General features: G+C 41.1%; 1 protein-coding gene across 1 annotated transcript in view; it reads left to right on the plus strand.

Annotated features, from left to right (window-relative positions):
* LOC136866796 (uncharacterized) overlaps nucleotides 1-22,577 on the plus strand; it is a 382,310-nt gene that overhangs the window by 91,471 nt on the left and 268,262 nt on the right. The window contains exon 3 of the mRNA XM_068226847.1: nucleotides 839-1,045. Within this exon, the coding sequence (XP_068082948.1) occupies nucleotides 839-1,045 (207 nt within the window). The remainder of the gene's footprint in view (nucleotides 1-838; nucleotides 1,046-22,577) is intronic.

Below are 22,577 nucleotides of genomic sequence, written 5' to 3' on the forward strand. Positions count from 1 at the left end.
CGACCCCCATCACCATAATGAGAAGTGATAAAGAAGAAAATGTTCAATCTGGCCAAGATTTGTGTTGAATCCACAGTTTTTGGGGTCGCAAGGCTGGTTGATGAAAGTCTCAATGACAATAGAAATTTTGTACATCATATCTACAGCGATACGGGAAAATACATATAGTTACCACTTTTTTTAAAAAGGATCAGATACTTCCCAGTCAATTTAGAGCTTCCACACGGACAAAGCTTTACTCGAAAATTAAATAATCTGAAACGTGAAATCAAACACATCTAAATAATAGCTCATAAAATATCAATTAACATCTCAATAAGGAATTCTATAAAAATTCACTTCACATATAATTAACAGCTAATACAAATCTTAAAGGTAAATATTCAAGAACTATCCGGGCAACGTCTGGTACTAGAACTAGTATATCCATAATTAAAGCAATAATAGATAAATACTTAAAGAGAACAGATGGTAGATCATACATTGCAGCTATATACCTGCAAAAAGTTTTTGATTCGGTGAGCAGGCGGGCTGTTGTTGCGAAGCCTATGTCCTAATTCTGATTTTATGATTAATAGCTGAGGATGACCGCTATATACAATCGAAACTAGTACTGTTTGAGAGTTAACTATGCATTTATTAGCTAAATAATAAACCGAAGTTTATATATGTATGTAGCTAAACTTATTGGACTGCTAGGGCTTACTGACATTATAGAAATGGAACTCTTCCAATCACTTCCTCTGATGATAGCACATACCTGTCGTTTTTTAAAATTATTTTTGATGTGATTTTTTCTATAAAATATTATTCTAAGGATAGAACAATTCTTGCACAGACTGTCGCCTGACTGGTCCCGGGGTGGAGTACAGCGGTGACATAAAGAAAACTGGCACTGACGAGGATTGCAACAGCTGGGGCAAAAAGAATGAGACGGGTTTTCGTTTCTCCTACAAACTATTTCCCGGTGAGTCACGCAAAGACTCCAAGAGCTACTGCCGCAATCCAGATGGCGACCCTGGAGGACCTTGGTGTTTCGTTGACAGTTCTGAGAAGAAATCTTATCGCCGGCGGTATTGCGACGTCCCATTCTGTGAAGATCTAGGTAAGTTATATATGAATAATTTTACATATTATCGTATTATTGTAAAGCTTCCGGCTCCATGGCTAAATGGTTAGCGTGCTGGTCTTTAGTCATAGGGGTCCCGGATTCGATTTCCGGCAGGGTTGAGAATTTTAACCACCATTGGTTAATTTCACTGACACGGGGGGCTAGGTGTATGTGTCGTCTTCATCATCATTTCATCCTCATCACGATGCGCAGGTCGCCTACGGTAGTCAAATCAAAAGACCTGCACCTGACGAGCCGAACATGTCCTCAGACTCTCCATAGGCCATTTCATTTTTTACTCGGATCGCGAAAGATAGGGTGGAGATCTAACATGGCGTGGCTCGGCTTGTCACAATGCGCTAAAGCTATGCTCGACTTAGACAAAACTTGAATTAATGAACTCTGTATCATATTTTTGCTTGCTATGGGGACTGGACTATCCTACAAATAAACAAGAAGTGACAGTGGTGACTGCTTTGATTAGGATCGGACCCAGACTAACACGGCGAGCAAAGGGGTCGTGGGTTAGTCGCCACAAAGTGGCGTACAGCCCTCTACAGTTCAGAAAGTATAACTTCGGTCGCTTCTCACCGTTACACTGATTTGAACAGCCCGTCATGATTGTTAAGGCGTCAAGTGTACAGTATATGGTCTGACACCGTGGTTAGCCGGTTCGAGTCCCATTGGTAGAAAAAAATGTTTCACCATCAGAATGTTGGCCGGCAGGGAAGGAGAGGTTGTGGTATACAATTTGTAATCACTAGATTGGGTGACAAAAGCCTGGGTTAATTTCCAAACCTGTCCGCAGTGTTCATATGGAGTGAGGGCTGATGACGCTGTTGATGGTGATTAATCCGTCCGTGTTATTAAATAGCAGTAGGCTACGTGCCGACACTGTTTCACCTTCTCCCTATCCCATAATCATCATCATCCCACATCCAAACGTGCAGGTCACCTAGGGCCTGCACCAGGCGAGTCGAAGATGTTCTCGGACACTCCGGGCACTAAAAACCATACGATAAATTAAATTAAATTAAATAAATAAATAAATAAATAAATAAATAAATAAATAAATACTGATTTGAACGCAAAGCTCGGTCTTAAGGTCACCAATCACGTGACAACAGCGCGCAAGATCCGCAGTGTAGCCTCGTAGATATTTCGATTACGGGAGACTCAAAGCCAACTCTACAGCACTCACAGACAAGGTTGTGTCTTCCCCATTCCATGCCTTTCTTAACTCTGTCAATGCCGGGAATCGAATGCAGGATGCCTTAAGTCAAATTCTAAAATAAGGAGACCTCTTACCGGAGGCCCCGGGTTCGATTCCCGCACAGGCCAGGGATTTTTACCTGGATCTGAGGGCTGGTTCAAGGTACACTCAGCCAACGTGCTTATAATTGAGGAGCTAGCGACAGTGAGATGGCGGCCCCGTCTAGAAAGCCAAGAATAACGGCGGAGAGGATTCGTCGTGCTGACCACACGACACCTCATAATCTGCAGGCCTTCGGGCTGAACAGCGGTCGCTTGGTAGGCGATGGCCCTTCGGAGCTGTTACGCCATGGAGTTTGGTTTGGAACAGTGAACAGAGAAGGAAGCGACAGCCCTGCAAGGCTCTCTAAATTCCAGCTATTTCTTTCGTCCGATCTCGTGCATTTAGGACAGTTGGAAAACGTACGCCTTAATAAATGCTCCGCAGAAAACCTCTGTAAAAATTCTAACTGCATCTATTTATAATAATAATCACAAACGCCTCCTTTTCATGTGGCTCAGTTGGTTGAGTCACTGTCCTTCTGAGTCCGAGTTCGCAGGTTCAAGTCCCGGCTTAGGTCGGTGGCCCTTAAAACGGTGTTGAAAAGGCAGTAGCTCCATGTCGTTGATTACTGGCACGTTAATAAAAAGATATAACTGTGCGCTTCCCGCCGCTACACTGCGGATCTGCACGCTGTTGACACGTGATTGGTAGTCACCTTCACGGGACGTGGTACCAAAGTGGTTCCTTGTTTTTTTTAACAACACAAATTAAATGAAGATTCTACTTCCTCACAAACGAAGAACGATATTATTAATTTTACGAACAGTTTCAATAATGCAGCCGGTTTAAGTTAAGAGTACAGAAGCTATGATTGTACATGGTAACAATCAAAACCACCAATATGTACCGAAGATCCGTCACCGCACTCTGTAGGACCGGCTTTCTTTTCATATCCATCGGGCGAGTTGGCCGTGCGGTTAGGGGCGTACAGCTGTGTACTTGCATCCGGGGGATAGTGGGTTCGAACCCCACTGTCGACAGCCCTAAAGATACTTGTCCTTGGTTTCCCATTTTCACACGAGGCAAATGCTGGGGCTGTACCCTAATTAAGGCCACGACCGCTTCGTTCACACTCCTAGACCTTCCCTTTCCCATCGTCGCCATTAGATCTACGGTGTAACGTAAAGCAAATTCTAAATAAAAAATAAAAAATCTTTTCACAGCCCCTTCCAAGAAAAAGTTATATTCACACTACTGGCCTGGACTTATACCCCACCCACTGAAATTATTTTGTGGGTACGCCACTGCATCCACTCACCATTTAAGGTACAAGGTAAGCCCGAAGAATGGTTGGATACTCAAAATACACCAACAAAAATGATGCGGTTATGGCTCAAAAGTTCTAAAGAAAAGGGATGGAATCTAGTGTTTTAAGTAGAATCCGAATCAATAGAACGTGACTTCCCATTTTAAATTATTTTCATGCATCGACTGCGATTCAAACCTCGGGCGTCTTGATGAGAAGATAGAACCATTGGAACTGAGTTATCACGCCCGCTAATTACAAAATAGTTACCCGCACTTTCGATGGTGTCATTTGAGGTTCGTATGAGTCCACAGACATTTGACAAAATATATAGGCCTACCTATAGAATTCAGGCACGCATCCGCGATCTGTCCGGCCACTGTTAGAAACTTACCGAGGATGCACATAGTTTTGGCTTCTTAGTAACAGAACGGTCCATCTTCAAGAAAAGTTTTTTATGTGGCAAAAAATGAGTCAATAACGTGCAGCTCACAATCCTGTCACAGTCTTCCCAACGCTGCAACTTAAACACAGCACATCTCTCAACCACGGTACAACCCGATGATTCCTACGACATTGTTGTTTCCTGGAACCGATGTGCAAAAGCTGACACGATGTTGTAAGCTTGCAACTGTTTCTGGCCGTGGACCCCCTTATCTCGGTGGTCACCTTCCGGCCACCTACTGAGTAATCCCTTGCTAATTGCCCTCTTCCTCATCTCTTGACATTTGTCAACACACGGTTACATTCCCAACACTGAGGCCTCTACAGAGAAATATCCTTGCGCATCACAATCCTAAGTGTTTTCCTTTCATCCAAGCAGTACAGATATGGAGAATTATGTATGGGCCTATTGAGCCTTGCTAGTAGATTCTTTGTTGCAACGTTAACTTAACATTTCGGCGTAAGAAGTTGTTCGTACCGTACGTAAAACAACGGCTGATCCTCGCTCTAGTTTCAGGAAATATTTTGGTGGGGCCCAGCTCCCGTGCCCCGCCCCCTTGGCTACGCCAGTGATAAACAATAACCTGAACCACAATACGAAACAAACTGAAAAAAGTAAACAATACTCTGTAACTTGGGATAAACTTACCAATTAAGGAGAGGCCTGGGCCTTCGCTTGAAGTGACAGTGTTGAAATGTCTGGAGACGGATTTAACACAGCCACCCTCAGAATGAAGTGTAGGTGTTCATTACTGATCCGGGAACGTAATTTTCATTTTATAAACTTCAATTTTGAAAATGTTTGTTTACAAATGTAAGTACTCGCAAACACGCACACGAATTTCCTCGCAAATTTTAAGAAAGCCGGATTTTTTAAAATTAATAATCGCCCTGTAAAAGTTAATAAGATTTCCTTCCGCGAACTTGTCCCTTAATTGAGAACAACTCTGAAGTTCAAATAATTCGATCTGTAGTTGCACAAGCGCATCACCGACATCAACTGCAAATAGATTTTCGAACAAACTAATTTTCTCTTCATTCACAGAAAGGTCTTTAAATCTGGTTTCAAACTCATTCTTCAGTAGGTCAATCAACTTAATAAACCGATCATATGGCACTAAAGTGTTTGAGTTCGCTTCTTGAGCTTCAAGTACAACATGAAAAGTGTGGGACCGTGCCCTTCTCTCATATTTCTCTTAGTAAATTAATTTCTTATTCTTCCAATCAATCCAGTTTTGAACCACTCATATTCCTTGCTCCATCTGTTGTTATAGCTGCCAATCCATTCCGTCCTAAATCGAGATCCTTCAACGTTTCACTCAGTTGGAGAAATAAATCCTCGCCTGTTGTAGTTCCATGGATGCTTTTTAAAGACGCCAGCTCCTCAGTTATTTCATACGCCTTGTCAATCCCACGAATAAAAATTAAAAGTTGTGCTGTATAACGGACGTCATTACTTTCATCCAAAGCCAAGGAAAAGCACTTGAATGATTTATATTTTTCGCGTAGTTGTGAGCACAAATTAGCCTCTAGTTCTTCTGTTCTTCTCGTAATTGTGCTGCGCGATAAGCTAATCGAATTCATCAGTTGTTTCATTTCAGGACAGATTTCTTCTATTACAGAAAGTATACAGTTCTTCACAAACTCCCCACCAGAAAATGGTTTCCATTTCGCGGCTAATAAACGTGCAACTTTATAACTAGCGTGGACTGTAGATATATGCTTCGATCTGTTTCGTAAACATCGGTTTTTGAGCGGTGAGAACTTTCGTTTAATTTGAAATATTTTCCTTCCGTAATACTCCATCGTATTTATTATATACAGATTTGTGCTTCGAATCATAATACCGCCTGATGTTGTTTTCTTTAAAAACTGAGATATTTTCCTTGCATAACAGACACATTAATTTCCCATTATTCTCAATACAAAAATAGTCGTCAGTCAATTTTTCTTTAAAAATGCGGCAATCACTATCCACTTTTCTACGTTTGGAAAGGGACATTCTTGTTCACAAATAAATTATTAAAACTACTTTGAATAACTGTAGTTCGTAAAAACGCTATTTCACAGTCAAGTAGTAACCCACAATGAACCTCTCAAAGCACTTTCCGGGTATAAAATGGCCATTTCCTGTGGATCTCCCAAGATAACTGAAGGGCCTACCTATTTAATCCCCCGTGGAATGCATCTTAGAGCTTTTCTACAGCACAGTAAAAGAAACATCATGTCAAGAAAAAACTACGATTAATTCAAAGATTTTTCTTATGGTTTTATCCCCTTTCACCGTATTACCATAAAGTTTTTATTGTCTAGTTTTTCCGGCATCTACGAAAAACATAAATTATAAAAACTCAGCCAGAGCCACATAAAATGCCTCCGCGGGCTGAGTGCGGCCCGCACATCGACCACCCCTGGCCTAGATTGTAGCGGCGCATTCCCCGAATTCATATACCGATTTTCATTAAATTCTCTTCAGTCATTTTCTCGTGATGCGCGTACGTAAACATACATACATACATACATACATACATACATACATACATACATACATACATACATACATACATACATACATACATACATACATACATGCATACATACATACATACATACATACATACATACATACATACCGTGACAGTATGCTTCTTCCCAAATGACCAAGGATTACTTTATTCAAGTGTACAACACCTGGCTTCTCTTTTGTCAGTGTGACACGTCTTCTTATTTGTCTTATTGGAGAGGCGAAATGTTATCGATCGAGAGGGGACAGACCAGCCCGACACAAAAAGAAATACGGTAAATAAGCCATGCACCCTAACAGCTGACTCTCATCTAATAAATGAAAGGGTAATGTAAGATATCACCGGGAAGAGTTAACAGCGCGATCTACCGTAATTACAAATGCACGTGTTAATAGGAAACTAGGTCATTTACTGATAATGAAGTCATATCTAAATTACAACATTAATAATATAATTTATACTTTATTATCTGACAACTTACGTGTGACTTTAGTGCTAAATAAATCAGATGATTATACAAGAATTCAGTATCTGAATTGGACCTGTATTTCCGATGACTAGTGGGGGAAGGTACTTTACTTAAACGAAGCAGTACATGTGCTCATTCTCATTCTGATCTAGAACGTCGCTGCGAACTCTCACTTCGATTCCGAACGTCAAGTACAAGCTCTCATTCCGACCCTGACCGTCGCAGTGGACAATGAGGCGACCCGTTCGATGCCAGACGGGAGCTTATAGAAGTGTGCTTGCTTCCACAACTTAAACATAACGCTACTTAACCAACAGACATCGAATGTGATTAATTATTAGTAAGAAAGCACGTATCATTCCATAATATTGAAAGGAACTGTGCCCAGGATTAACAAGTTTCAGTGAATTACGACGGAACTGCGGCCGTGAATAGGACCTCTACAATCAGCAGAACCCAAGGATGGGTTTCATCGCCGTGTTCAACATGTATTCCACTATGAGCTGCTAAATCATCCGACCGTCGCCAACGGAGAAGAAATGCAGGGATATCCACCTTCAACCTGTCAATTAAGGACGACTTCCCACCACTCAACATGAAGTCTACAGTTTAAGTCGATTACACCTTATACTAGATATCTGTTCTATGTATTAGTCTATTACTTCTTTTTCTTGTGGTGTGGTCTTGTAGCTTATTTGCTCTATGTCTCATATTTTTCTATTAATTACTCTCCAGATGAAATGTGTTGAAATGTAGATTTCCGTTTTGGATATTTGAGTGATAGGGAATTGCAGGTTTTTCTAACCACATGTTACGTATTTATGACAGTGGTGAATCATTGAAAGTTTATCCGTGTGTTATCAGGATCATCCTTAAGCATTTAAATAATATAATTTTTGTGAATTGACATGTGTAATATGAATCTAATCTGGTAATATTTTCCATTTTCGATCAATATTTCGGTAATATTTGGAGCTTACGTTTATACCTCGTGGTGATTGAACTTAGTGTCATTGGGATATTAATTCAGAGATCCGGTAATATTTTAATTTATGAGTACTTGAGTAAAAGTATATGATTACGAGTGTTAGATTTTATCTTCGAGATCGACTTCGACAAACTGAGGCTTGTTTCTTGTGTGATACTTTGTGATTTTCCTGACCACGTGTTTTATGTGAGATACTGTAATGGATTACAGTGGTCGATACTGTGAGTCTTTTGAGTGGACTTATTGAATTAATGGATTATTAATGGATGTGAAAATAGTCCTCAGATAACTGAATTCTGACAGTTTTTAATGACGTGATATTAGATGATTATTCCACATTTGAATGTCAGAAGTGATAAATAGTAGTGTCTTCGTGTACACGTGATCGCAATAGTAAAGTCTTTTAATATTAATAAGTCTTGCAGTTGTACTCCTAAATCCTGAATTCGTTACTGTGAAAATGAATTTGTCCTGATGTGAAGTTATTGACAATTGTCAAAATTTACGAGTTTATTTGTTGGCTATTTACCGAGGAATATTTCTATTATGGCGTAGATTCTTCCATGATTAATAACTTAAAACATGTGTTAGCTCAATTTCAAGCGAACGTAATTCATGATCGCACGAACCCAGGACTACGTGTTAAATTTCACGTTTATCATTTGCATAGACACTTCGAAGTTATGTTGATTGGAGAGTGTGAGTACTGATTCATAACTTGTAGATATTGTAGATAGCTCTTCTGTACAGTATCCTTAGTAGTTAGATTGTAGAGTTGAGATATATTTGTAGTTATTGGAGATTCTTGGATGTGTGATTTACACTGACTGACAGAGCAAATGCAACACCAAGAAGGAGTGGTTCGAAAGGGATGAAAGTTGGGGAAAAAACAGAGACGGCACGAACGAATAATTGATGTTTATTTCAAACCGATATGCAGGTTACACAATGCGCACGGCATCGACTCAGTAGGATGTAGGACCACCGCGAGCGGCGATGCACGCAGACACACGTCGAGGTACAGAGTCAATAAGAGTGCGGATGGTGTCCTGAGGGATGGTTCTCCATTCTCTCTCAACCATTTGACACAGTTGGTCGTCCGTACGAGGCTGGGGCAGAGTTTGCAAACGGCGTCCAATGAGATCCCACACGTGTTCGATTGGTGAGAGATCCGGAGAGTACGCTGGCCACGGAAGCATCTGTACACCTCGTAGAGCCTGTTGGGAGATGCGAGCAGTGTGTGGGCGGGCATTATCCTGCTGAAACAGAGCATTGGGCAGCCCCTGAAGGTACGGGAGTGCCACCGGCCGCAGCACATGCTGCACGTAGCGGTGGGCATTTAACGTGCCTTGAATACGCACTAGAGATGACGTGGAATCATACGCAATAGCGCCCCAAACCATGATGCCGCGTTGTCTAGCGGTAGGGCGCTCCACAGTTACTGCCGGATTTGACCTTTCTAAACGCCGACGCCACACTCGTCTGCGGTGACTATCACTGATAGAACAGAAGCGTGACTCATCGGAGAACACGACGTTCCGCCATTCCCTCATCCAAGTCGCTCTAGCCCGGCACCATGCCAGGCATGCACGTCTATGCTGTGGAGTCAATGGTAGTCTTCTGAGCGGACGCCGGGAGTGCAGGCCTCCTTCATCCAATCGACGGGAAATTGTTCTGGTCGGTATTGGAACAGCCAGGGTGTCTTGCACATGCTGAAGAATGGCGGTTGACGTGGCGTGCGGGGCTGCCACCGCTTGGTGGCGGATGCGTCGATCCTCGCGTGCTGACGTCACTCGGGCTGCGCCTGGACCCCTCGCACGTGCCACATGTCCCTGCGCCAACCATCTTCGCCACAGGCGCTGCACCGTGGACACATCCCTATGGGTATCGGTTGCGATTTGACGAAGCGACCAACCTGCCCTTCTCAGCCCGATCACCATACCCCTCGTAAAGTCGTCTGTCTGCTGGAAATGCCTCCGTTGACGGCGGTCTGGTATTCTTAGCTATACACGTGTCCTGTGGCACACGACAACACGTTCTACAATGACTGTCGGCTGAGAAATCACGGTACGAAGTGGGCCATTCGCCAACGCCGTGTCCCATTTATCGTTCGTTACGTGCGCACCACAGCGGCGCATTTCACATCATGAGCATACCTCAGTGACGTCAGTCTACCCTGCAATTGGCATAAAGTTCTGACCACTCATTCTTGGTGTTGCATTTGTTCTGTCAGTCAGTGTATTTCAGATATGTAGGCAGATCATTTGTGTTTTCATGTGTAGGATTATGATCTACTTTGCTGTCCATATTCCAGCGTTGTTGATTCATTTTGTGTTTTTGAAGAAGTGTTATTTATTGCAGTTTATTTCAACTGACCACTTAACGTTAAATGATTAATTACGTAATTATATAATTGACAATGATTCGGAAAAGATATATAGTTGACGTCTCGATTTAATTTTGACTGTTTTGAAAGCATATTCAAATAAAATAAAAATTATAATATAATTTCATTTGTAAATTCCCACGATGTAATTTCAATCTAAATTTCATCACAAGAAAATTCAGTTCTTTGAATATTTAAATACTAGCAAGATACCCGTGCTTCGCTACGGTATTATACTGAAATTTATAATTGAATGCTTATTGTTTTAGATATATAATCCGCCAAAATTCGCGGTCTGACTCGTTTTCTGCGAGAATCCACCAAAATTCCTGATCTGACTCGTTTTCTATTAGATTACGGCATGTTTCCTCCCATTTTTCAATATTCTTTTCCAGCAATCGATTTCGTTCTTCCCGGGCTAGGCTCAGGTATTCCTCCCGGTCAGTTGGGTCCGTAAATCTTTGTCATCTTTTCCTATAATCATTTTTAATATGGATAAAATCCTTCAGGAGACCCGGCGTGGTGTCATATTGGGTGCCTAGAAGGCACTGAACCCGCGGCCGGACTGCATTCTTAGTCATTACCCGTCCAGGAGCCGTTTCCAGCGCGGTCCGCACATTTGACGACGGTCCGGAACATCATTATTATTATTATTATTATTATTATTATTATTATTATTATTATTATTATTATTATTATGTGTTGCTGGAATGGATGATGACAGGAAAACCGGAGTATCCGGAGAAAAACCTATCCCGCCTCCGTTTTGTCCAGCACGAATGTCACATGGAGTGAACGGGATTTGAACCACGGAACCCAGCTGTGAGAGGCCGGCGCGCTGCCGAGGATCCTTATAAGTACATTAAGAACAGTAAAATCAATTGGTCTCACCTCCTTCTACACCCCACCGCCGTTAAGTTTATTTACCGGCACCCCCCCTCCAAAAAAAAATTAAAAGAAGGCTTGTTTCTTATGTTTAAAGATGATTTCAAACACCAATATTCACGTCTATTACCTTCAGTTTTGAGATATAAGTATCCCCATAAAAATAATTTACTTTTTTCACTTCATTTCACACTACTCCCCTCCCCCATAAGTGAATTTTCCCGCAAAAAATACTTGTTTCTTTAATAGTAAAGGATCTTCTAAATACCAATTATCACGACTCTAACTTCTTCAGTTTTTGATTTATGTGTCCTCATGAAAGGAATTCAACTCCTTTACACTCCCGCCCTCCAAGATGGTTTCCCCCCAAAACGCGTTTTTCTTTGTTTTTAAAGGAGATCCAAATACGAATTTTCACGTCTGTAACAACTTTAGTTTTTATTAGATGTATGTATTCTCATTCAATTAATTTAATTAATTTTTCAATTCTTTCGCCCCCCCCCCACCTCATTGGATTTTCCGAGAATACGTGTTTCTTTATTTTTAAAGCAGATTGCAAATATCAAATTTCACGTCTGTAACATCTTCATTTTTGAGATATCAGTAGCCTAATTAAAAGAATTCAACACCATTTTCAGTCACTTTTACCCCCCCCTCCACCCAAGTGGTATTTCCGAAAGCTAAAAATACACGTTTCTTTATGTTTAATAGAGATAAAAAATACCATTTTTCACTTCTGTAAAATGTTAAGTTTTTTGAGATAAACTGTAAAAATTCTCATTTTAAAATTTCACCCCTTTTGAGTTCCCCTTAAGTGGAGTTTCCAAACACAAATCACCTATGTTTCTTTAGATTTACAGGAGATACAAACACCCACTTTTTACGTCTGTAACATTTTACGTTTCCAAGATATTCTGTAGATATAGTCTTTCAAAAATTCACCCAAATTTTCACTCCTGTTTAACCGCCATTAATTGGATTTTCCAAAACTAAAAAATACGTGTTTCTTTATTTTTAAAGGAGATCCCATATACAAATTTTCAGTTCTGTAATATCTTTCGTTTCTGAGATATATGTATCCTCATTCAAGGCATTGAACCCATTTTTCACCCTTTTACACCCCTCCTATTGGGATTTACAGGAAACAAAAAATACGTTTTCCTTTATTTTTAGAGGAGATTCTAACTACCAATTTTTACACATGTAAATTTTAAAGTTTTAAGATGTATACACACTCATTTTAAAAAATTTACCCTCCCCCCTTTTTACCCCCCAATAATTGGATTTTCCAAAAACGAAAAAATACGTGTGTTTATTTATTTTTAAAGGAGATTCTATATACCAATTTTCACATATATAACCTTTAAAAATTTTGAGATAGATACACTCCTTTTAAAATATTACTCCCTTTTCACACCCCCCCTAAATTGGATTTTCAGAAACAAAAAAATACGTGTTTCTTTATTTTTAACGGAGATCCCAAACCCCAATTTTCAGGTCTGTAATATCTTCAGTTTCTGATATATAAGTAGCCTCTTTAAAGGCATTCAACCACTTTTTAGCCCCTTTTCACTCCTCCTATTGCGATTTTCCGAAAACAAAAAAATACGTGTTCCTTTATTTTTAATGAAGGTTCTAAATACCAATTTTTACATCTGCAAACTTTAAAAGTTTGGAGATATAGATTCCTTCATTTTAAAAATTCACCCCCTTTTCACCCTCCCATTAATTGGATTTTCCAAAAACAAAAAATTACGTGTTTCTTTATTTTTAAAAGAGATCAAAAGTACCAATTTTCAGGTCTGTATATCTTCAGTTTCTGAGATATAGGTACCGGTATCCTGATTAAAGGCATTCAACCCATTTTTCCCCATTTTCACCCTTTTTCACCCCTCCTATTGGGATTTTCTGAAAACAAAAAAATACGTGTTTCCTTATTTTTAAAGAAGATTCTAAATACCAATTTTTACATCTGTAAACTTTTAAAGTTTTGAGATATAGAGCAACTCATTTTAAAATTTCACCCCCGTTTTCACCCCCTTAGCGAAGGAATATCCAAATATCCTCTCTTAGCGAGCACCTACGTCTTAATATGAATATATCCCCAAAATTTCATCTCTTTATGTCCAGTAGTTTTGGCTCGGCGATGATGAATCAGTCAGTCAGTCAGTCAGTCAGTCAGTCAGGACAAGTTATTTTATATATATAGATTTTATATTTCAATTTTCTGACTAAAATGCAGTGTATTTTCAGATTCTTTCGGAAATTTTACCTCGACAGCCTCGTTTTTCAAGGCTCAGCTAATGTAATTGTTTAAAATATACTAAAACGAAATTGTGATTATCAATCAATTCCGTTAGAATGATCAGGATAAATAATTTTGCCTGTACCATCCCCTTTGTTTGGAATATATTTATGTTACTTCAAGAGCCTTAGTAAAGTCAAAATTAACGTAGGGGTCATATTCATCATCGCAGTTAGTCAGGATGGCAAGAAATTTTTCCTTTTCTATTAATAAATTATGTTAAATTTCTATTGATATCGACGGTTCTTTTTATTGCCGGACCTATCGTTATTCTGCTGCCACTTGTGAATACTATGGCCATTTATGCAAATCCTTACTGACCACTCCTGGGGTGTCTCCTGCTCTCCGCTATCCCTAAACGGGCGCAATGCATAAATACAGAGATGACGGAAAATTCTTCAGCACAGTCACAGCTTGGAAAAGGTCAAAGATCGATCTCCATTCGTCGGGAGTCTTAAAAGTCCATTCTTCATTCCAGATTCGCAGTCCACAGTAGTTTTCGTTCATCAGTTTTTGAGCCAGCGGGAGGAGAGTGTGTCTGAATTTCAGTCAGACTGAAGCAATTCCTTGGATGTCTTGGTGAACTGGAAGTGATTTATTGGCCTGTATTTAATTGAATTTTATTTTATTTGTGCGGCTAAGGGAATGGTATGTTAGCCATATTTATGACGTCACACAACACGTGGTTAATATACCCAAAAAAGTAGCCATATTGTTCTTCGACGTCACACATACATTGCAAAATGTAAAAAATAGATAGGCCTACTCAATATAGCCTAAAACAAGTTAAAAACGTTTTAAAGCAATTTAATCTCCCACATAATCCTCTAAAATAATATCGTGACATCAGAAACTCCCTGCAGAAATACTGACAATCCTACTTATATTCAGAACAGTCCAGAAAGTAAATAATACAGAGAGATGCCTTGGAAAGTGAAGCCCAATGACGGTACTCTACTTAAGGGGCGTGGTCATTTACAGGAGCGAGAACGCATGTTGTTTTTGACAGTCAAACCCATCACAGCTCATTTAAATGAATACGGTGAACTCAAATTTTAATTTCTACTACTACTACTACTAAAACGTTTTGATTCCTCTCCTGAAGGGGGAGGCGGGCCTTTTAAACGGTAACGTCGTCTCCCAGGCCGGGAGATTTGTTATGGTGAAGGAGAGGCACGGACAAGATGAGGGAGTTGGCGGCCGTGGCCTATTCTAGGATCTGTCCTGGCATTCGCCTTAGTGCAGGAGAATGGAAAACCGTGAAAAACCCTTCTCAGGACAGCCGACGGTTGGGATCAGCCGTGAGGTCCAGCCCTTTCCCGCCTCCCGAATACAGAGGCATAGAGCCACGGTAGAGCCGTGGCCACCCCTCCTCTGCTCGGTTGGCCGGTCGGAAGGTAGAGCTGTTGGACTACGGACCAGCCGTGACCACTTGTGGGCCGAGACCCACTCTGCATCCACATCCATTGTTCATGTGCTAGTATTTCGGAGTCCTGCAAGCACCGTCCAAATTTCGTTAAGAATTTTTAGGTTAGACTTACCTACCACCTCTGGAATATGTATCCCGTGGTGGGTGGAGACGGTAAAAAAACCACGGTACCCCTGCCTGTCGTAAAAGGCGACTAAAAGGTGCCCAACGGGCTCTTTGGGAGTGTGGATTGGCAACTACGGGAAACTTAGCTGAGTCCTACATTGCTTCCACTTGTGTCAGGGTCCTCACTTCCATCTATCCTATCCAAATTCCCTTGTCGACTCTAGCTCTTTTTCGAGCCCGATGGTATTACGTGTGGAGGCCTAGAGAGTCTCATTTTCACGCCCTTCGTGGCCCTTGTCTTTCTTCGGAAATACTTCCATTTTTCGAAGTATTGGGTCCCGTCCATTTTTCCCTCTGATTAGTGTTAATGGAGGATGGTTTACTTGATGGTTGTACTTCTTGTTAAAACAATAATCGCCACCAACACCACTCTAAAATATGTAGTAAACATTGTTGTTAAGCCCAGTTCGGTGATTTACTGCACATTCCCCTCAAGCATTCTGATTGCGATATGCCGTTATTATTAGCCTACTCCTTGTCTTTACCGATATCTGGTGAAGATTTACATCTGTTTTCAAGATACTCAATTTATAGTACCGATAGTCAACTAGCGAGAGAGTGGATTTAAGCCTGCGAATCATGAGAAACACTTCTGTAGAGCTTAGTAATAAATCATTAATAGGTCTGTTGGCCAGAGAGTTTTGTTGCAGTTAATCGCCGTGTTATTTTGAAACTGATTATACATGATTATGCGATTTCCCTACTCCCGAGAAAATGCTTGAGTTTGTATATTATATCCACAGCGTAAGAACTGCCATGTTTTGCTCTATATGGCGCGGGGGGGGGGGGGGGGAGGGCGTTGGCTTCAAGCAGTAGCCACAGAGAGTAGTGTAGCCTGAGAAAATTCCGATTTCTTAACCAGAATTATATATCGGTACTTAAAAACTGGGAACATTACTACTTACGATTTTCGTACGTAACACTGTCAGAAACGACTTGAGATTAAGAATAGCACTTCTAAAACACATGGTAAAACTATTTAAATTGTGATATAATACTCACAATGTACTACATGTTTGGATACTTGTATATTTCTTTTTTGAAAATGCAATTGCCCAATTTTCTCTCCCAGTGGACAGTTACACTAGAAACACTCTTTCTTTTCATTTCATATGTGCTCTAACCGGCTCCATGGCTGGACTTTGGTCCCAGGGATCCAAGGTCAGGGATTTTACCCTTAATTGGTTAATTCCTTTGGTTTGGCTCGGGAACTGGGTATTCGTGCCATCATCAGCATTAGAATTCAATGAGCAGATCGCCTATAGGCAACGAGCTAGAATAATACATACACGTAAAGATGGCGGCCGGTGCAGTGTGAATGTTAAGTGCTCTCTGTTATATCCTACGAAAACAGTAAGAACAACCGCATCTAGGTACGAACTCTATCACGGAAAACATTTGTACAGTGTTCTAGTGGAAATATATCACTAAAACATGACACTTAAAGAAGCTAATCAAAGAATAACTGTCTTTGAAAGTCAACTGAATGACTTCCAAGCCAGTGTTGCCAACTTAGCGGATTTTCCGCTAAATTTGGCGGAATTAGAAGACTGTTGGCGGAGAAATATATCATTTAGCGGATAGCGGATTTTTGGCGGAATTCTAGATTTATTATAGCGGAATTTAATGTTTTATCCATTTCACTTTATTTAAAAAATTGTACTCCAGTCTGTCTCCGAGCTAATCCGTATTTATTGTCAGGAGTTAGCAGTCACATGAGGAAAACATGTTAATTGGATTTGATGTTATGAGATCATGGTATCATAAATTTGTAATGCGTGGGGAAAGGTTACTTATCTCTTAGTTGACGAATGACGACAGATAACGAAACTGTGAGAGAGTAGCATTTATATTTATGCTATGAAGGAAGACCGTTTAATGCACTGGCCTGTTCTGTGTGTGGCCCTTGAGGTAGGGGATTCACATAGATTGCACCCGGCAGTAAAACGCCCACAAGTTTTAGCTCGCCGGCTCTTAGGCAGGGGGTTAATCCCAGTGAAACTCACAGATCAGGTGAGTGCAGACATTTACTTTTATTATTATTATTATTATTATTATTATTATTATTATTATTATTATTATTATTATTATTATTATTATTTGAGACTGGATTTCTTAGCGGAATTTAGCAGATTTTTAGTAGTATTTAGCGGATCTTGAAAATATAAGTTGGCAACACTGTATCCAAGCTCGCCTAGCAGCAGCGACCACCAGTGCTGGCGACACTACTACCAACCCACAAGAAATACAGAGCCTGGCTGCCGACTTTGAAACATTCAAAGACCAAGTGACCACTGAAATTGCCGAACTAAGGACTAAGAAATCGACGATGGACGAGACTTTAACCCGTCATGAAGAAATGATTGACGATTTGGCTCAGTATAGCCGTCGTAACTGCCTCCTACTGCACGGTGTTGCCGAGGAACCTGATGAAGACGTGTATAAAAAAATTACGGAAGTAGTATAATACAGGGATTCAGCCGCCACCTCCACCTCAGGCTCCCAGTGGCCACCTCCACCTCCACCTCAGCCAGAGGCCTCCCAGTGGCCACCTCCACCTCCACCTCAGCCAGAGGCCTCCCAGAGGTCCCCTCCACCTCCCGCGGGAAATTTGAATTTGTAAACAAAGCCACGTGCTTTTTGACAGCTGTCATCGACAACAACGCATCGCTAACCTCAGTACTGCCATCTTGACGGGCCTAAACCTCAGTAGTGCCAACTTAACCTAACTAGCGCGAGGTAAACAAAGCCACGTGCTTTTTGACAGCCACGTGCTTTTTGACAGATTTGTAAACAAAGCTACGTGCTTTTTGACAGACAACAACGCATCGCTAACGTCAGTACTGCCATCTTGACGGGCCTAAACCTTAGTGGTACCAACTTAACCTAACTAGCGCGAGGTAAACAAAGCCACGTGCTTTTTGACAGCCATGTGCTTTTTGACAGATTTGTAAACAAAGCCACGTGCTTTTGACAGCTGTCATCGACAACAACGCATCGCTAACCTCAGTACTGCCATCTTGACGGGCCTAAACCGCAGTAGTACCAACTTAACCTAACTAGCGCGAGATAAACAAAGCCACGTGCTTTTTGACAGCCACGTGCTTTTTTGACAGCTGTCATCCGCCATCTTTAAACTACAGAGCACCGTGCTGCCCTCTTTCGTCACCTGTCATCAGCAGTGCTGCCATCTTGACGGGCCTAAACCTTAGTGCTACCAACTTAACCTCACTAGCTCGAGATAAACAAATCCACGTGCTTTTTGACAACCACGTGCTTTTTCGATAGCTGTCATCCGCCATCTTTAATCTATAGAGCACAGTGCTGCCCTCTTTAGCTACTTACCTTTGAAATGTGGTGGCGGATAATTTGAAAAATGCTTTTCGACAAGCAGCCATCTTTAATCCAGAGAGAACCGTGCTGCCCTCTAAGTGGTGGCGGCAAATTGAAAAATTCCACGTGCTCTTGTTTGAAAACAAACTCACATGCTTTTTTTGACAGCTGTCATCTGCCATCTTCAATCTATAGAGCACAGTGCTGCCCTCTTTAGTTTGAAATGTGGTGGCGGTAAATTCCACGTGCTCTTGTTTGGAAACAAAGCCATGTGCTTTTTGACAGCTGTCATCCGCCATCTTTAATCAACAGAGCACCGTGCTACTATCATGCGGGCAATTTCATCACCTGTCATCCGCCATCTTTAATCCACAGAACACCGTGCTGCCCTCTTTATGACTACTACCTTAAGCATGTAGTAGCGGGCAATTTGAAAAGTTCTGTTAGCTATCATCCGCCATCTTTAATCAAGAGAGCACCGTGCTGCCATCTTTAGCTAGATACCTTTGAAATGTGGTGGCGGCAAATTGAAAAATTCCACGTGCTCTTGTTTGGAAACAAACTCACGTGCTTTTTCGACAGCTACCATCCGCCATCTTTAATCAACAGAGCATAGTGCTGCCCTCTTTAGTTTGAAATGTGATGGCGGCAAATTCCACGTGCTCTTGTTTGGTAAACATAGCCATGTGCTTTTTTGACAGCTGTCACCCGCCATCTTTAATACAGAGAGCACCGTGCTGCCCTCTTTATCGTAGTAGATGTAAATTCGTCACCTGTCATCCGCAGTGCTGCCATCTTTAGCTAGATACCTTTGAAATGTGGTGGCGGATAATTTAAAAAGAAAAATTCTACAGCAGCCCTCTCGACGCTAATTGCATAAGATGGCGGCTATACATGACTCCTTAAGGGTGCTTACGCAAGATGGTTGCTATACACAGGTTCTTATGAGACGCCCTTGGGATGCTTGCTCAAGATGGTAGTTATACATGGCTCCTTATGAGATGCCCTAGGGATGCTTGCTCAAGATAGCGGCTGCTCTTATGGGACGGCTTAAGTGTCCTTGCACAAGATGGCTTGAGACGCCCTAAGGATGCTTGCGCAAGATGGCGGACACAAGATGGCGGCTATACAAGTCTCCTTATGAGACGCCTTAAGGGTGCTTGCGCAAGATGGCTGCTGCTCTTAGCTTAGAGGCTAACGTGTCGTGATAGTTCGATTCATTAAATTTAGGGCTTAAATGCAAAATGTTAAATATCTCGAAAACGGTGCATCGTAGAGCAAAACGGACAACATTTTTCTACCCAATACCTAGGTTCGCAGTATGAGGAACAAGAAAATCATAGTCTAATGATGGGATCAACGGTTCGGTTCCTACTTAGGCCCTTTGGCATTTGCTCTGTTTTAGCTTGTATTGAAGCGAGTCTTCGTAACATGATCAGGTCTAGCTATGGTAGAGAGTATAACGTACCGTGCAGGTTCGATTCATTAAATCTGGAGGCTTAAATGCAAAATGTTAAATATCTCGAAAACGATGCATCGTAGAGCAAAACGGACAAAATTTTTCCGCCTAATACGTAGGTTCGTAGTATCAGGAACAAGAAAAAACATAGTCTAATGATGAGATCAACGGTTCGATTCCTACTTAAGCCCTTTGCCATTCGCAGCTATCTATTTCTACAAGATGGTGGCTGCTCTTATGAGAAACAAGATGCCTTGAGACGTCCTAGGGATGCTTACGCAAGATGGCAGACAAAAAATGGTGACTATACATAGCTCCTTATGAGACGGCCTAGGGGTGCTAGCACAAGATGGCGGCTACTCTTATGAAGAAAGCTAGCTTAGAGGCTACTGCGCAAGATAACAGCTGCTGTTATGCATGTGGTGGAGGGCAATTTGAAATTCTATGTGCTTAATCAACAGAGCACCCTGCTGCCCTCTTTAGCTGAAATGTGGTGGTGGATAATTTGAAAAATTCTTTTGACAGCTATCATCTTTAAAAACAATGGCGACTATACATAGGCTGTTAAGGCCTTATCATTCTCCTCCTCCTCCTCCTCCTCCTCCCCCTCCTCCTCCTTCTCTACCTCCTCCTCCGCCTCTTATGTCAAGGCATAGCTTTATATCGAACAAGTTTAAACCTGCATCGCGAAGGCAAGCGTGTGCAGCGATAACATTATTGTGCATGTTTAGACTTTCGAAACATAAGAAGAGTAGAATCAAACGCTGTACTCGATACGACATGTGATCAGAACATTGATTGATGCGTTCAGAAAACAAAATAAGTGATCAAGACTAGAATCGAACAATGTACTCAATACATCATGTGTTTAGAATATGTCAGGGGATACGCTTGTTCTAAGAAGATCAGATTGAAACATAACAAGACTAGAATAGAACACTGTAATCGATGTTGTTAACTTCAACATGTGATCAGAACATTGATTGATGTGTTCAGAACACAAAATAAGTGATCATGACTAGAATCGAACACCGTACTCCATACAACATGTGATCAGAACATTGATCGATGTGTTCAGAACACGAAATAAGTGATCAAGACTAGAATCGAACACTGTACTCAATACAACATGTGTTTAGAACATGTTAGGGGGTACCCTTGTTCTAAGAAGATCAGAATGAAACATAACAAGACTAGAATCGAACACTGTAATCGATGTTGTTAACCTCAACATATGATCAGAACATTGTTTGATGTGTTCAGAGCAAAAGTACAATTTTGATGATTTGCTTAGTGTAAAATCAAAAACTATGGAAACACACTGTGCACATATCGCGTAGCTAACTCGCTCAGTAAGCAATATTGCAAAACTACAACTTCAATGATTTGCATAGTGTAAAAATCAAAAACACACTGTACCCATACTGCGCAGCTAACTCGCTCGGTAAACGATATAGCCAAAGTATAACTTCAAATTATTTACCTTCCATCATTCGTCTTGTGTGTAAAAATCAGTCGAACAAGTTATCGCATAAACATAGCTGAAAAAAAATCGTGATAGGGTATGGAACCCAGGGGTTACATCTTATCAGAAGGGCAAAAAGGATGAAAGGACTCTTCCTCCTCCTTACCGCACATTCCTTGTAGGGCTAATTGGCTGAAGGGCTAATGGGCAAAAGGGCTAAAGGGCTAAAGGGCTAAAGGGCTAATGGGCTAAAGGGCTAAAGGAGCAACAACCTCGTCGGTCGCTATCAGCAAGAACGCTTGTACTTTGTTAAGTGTAGATAATTAATCTTTATTTGTAAATGGTTTCATGTTCAGAACAAGGAATGGAACCTAGGGGTTACGTCTTACGTAATAAAATCCCCGAGGTGCGATGAGTTACGTTTTTCGAACTAGTGTTTGGAACACTGAACTTTTCAAGATGATAGCAGAGAGTTTAGCAATGTTCTGTTGTTGGATTTTAAATTCCGCGCTACAACATGCATAAGGTGGTAGCCTTGAGGTTTACCGCCGTAAAGATGGCAAGAGTGAGGTTAACAATGTTCTGTTGTTGGATTTTAAATTCCGCGCTACAACATGCATAAGGTGGTAGCCTTGAGGTTTACCGCCGTATAGATGGCAAGAGTGAGGTTAACAATGTTCTGTTGTTGGATTTTAAATTCCGCACTATAACATGCATAAGGTGGCAGCCTTGAGGTTTACCGCCGTAAAGATGGCAGCAGTGAGGTTAGCGACGCTCTATTGTCCTTCAAAGTGAGGTTAGGGTTCGTCAAGAAGACAGCTGTCAAAAAAGCACGTGGCTATGTTTACCAAACAAGAGCACGTGGTCGTGACGTCACGGTCACGTAGTATGTTGCCTCAGCATGTAAAGTTCAATGTCTACACCTACGTAGTTAACACTCTGCTATGTTCACAAGATTTTTTACACATAACTATTCTTTATGCTTTAAGTTCATGCACATAGGCTATGCTAAGATAGCAGTACAAACACATGCGAACTTTGTACATTCTAAT

The sequence above is a fragment of the Anabrus simplex genome, chromosome 3, assembly GCF_040414725.1.
Source record: "Anabrus simplex isolate iqAnaSimp1 chromosome 3, ASM4041472v1, whole genome shotgun sequence".
Lineage (NCBI taxonomy): Eukaryota > Metazoa > Arthropoda > Insecta > Orthoptera > Tettigoniidae > Anabrus > Anabrus simplex.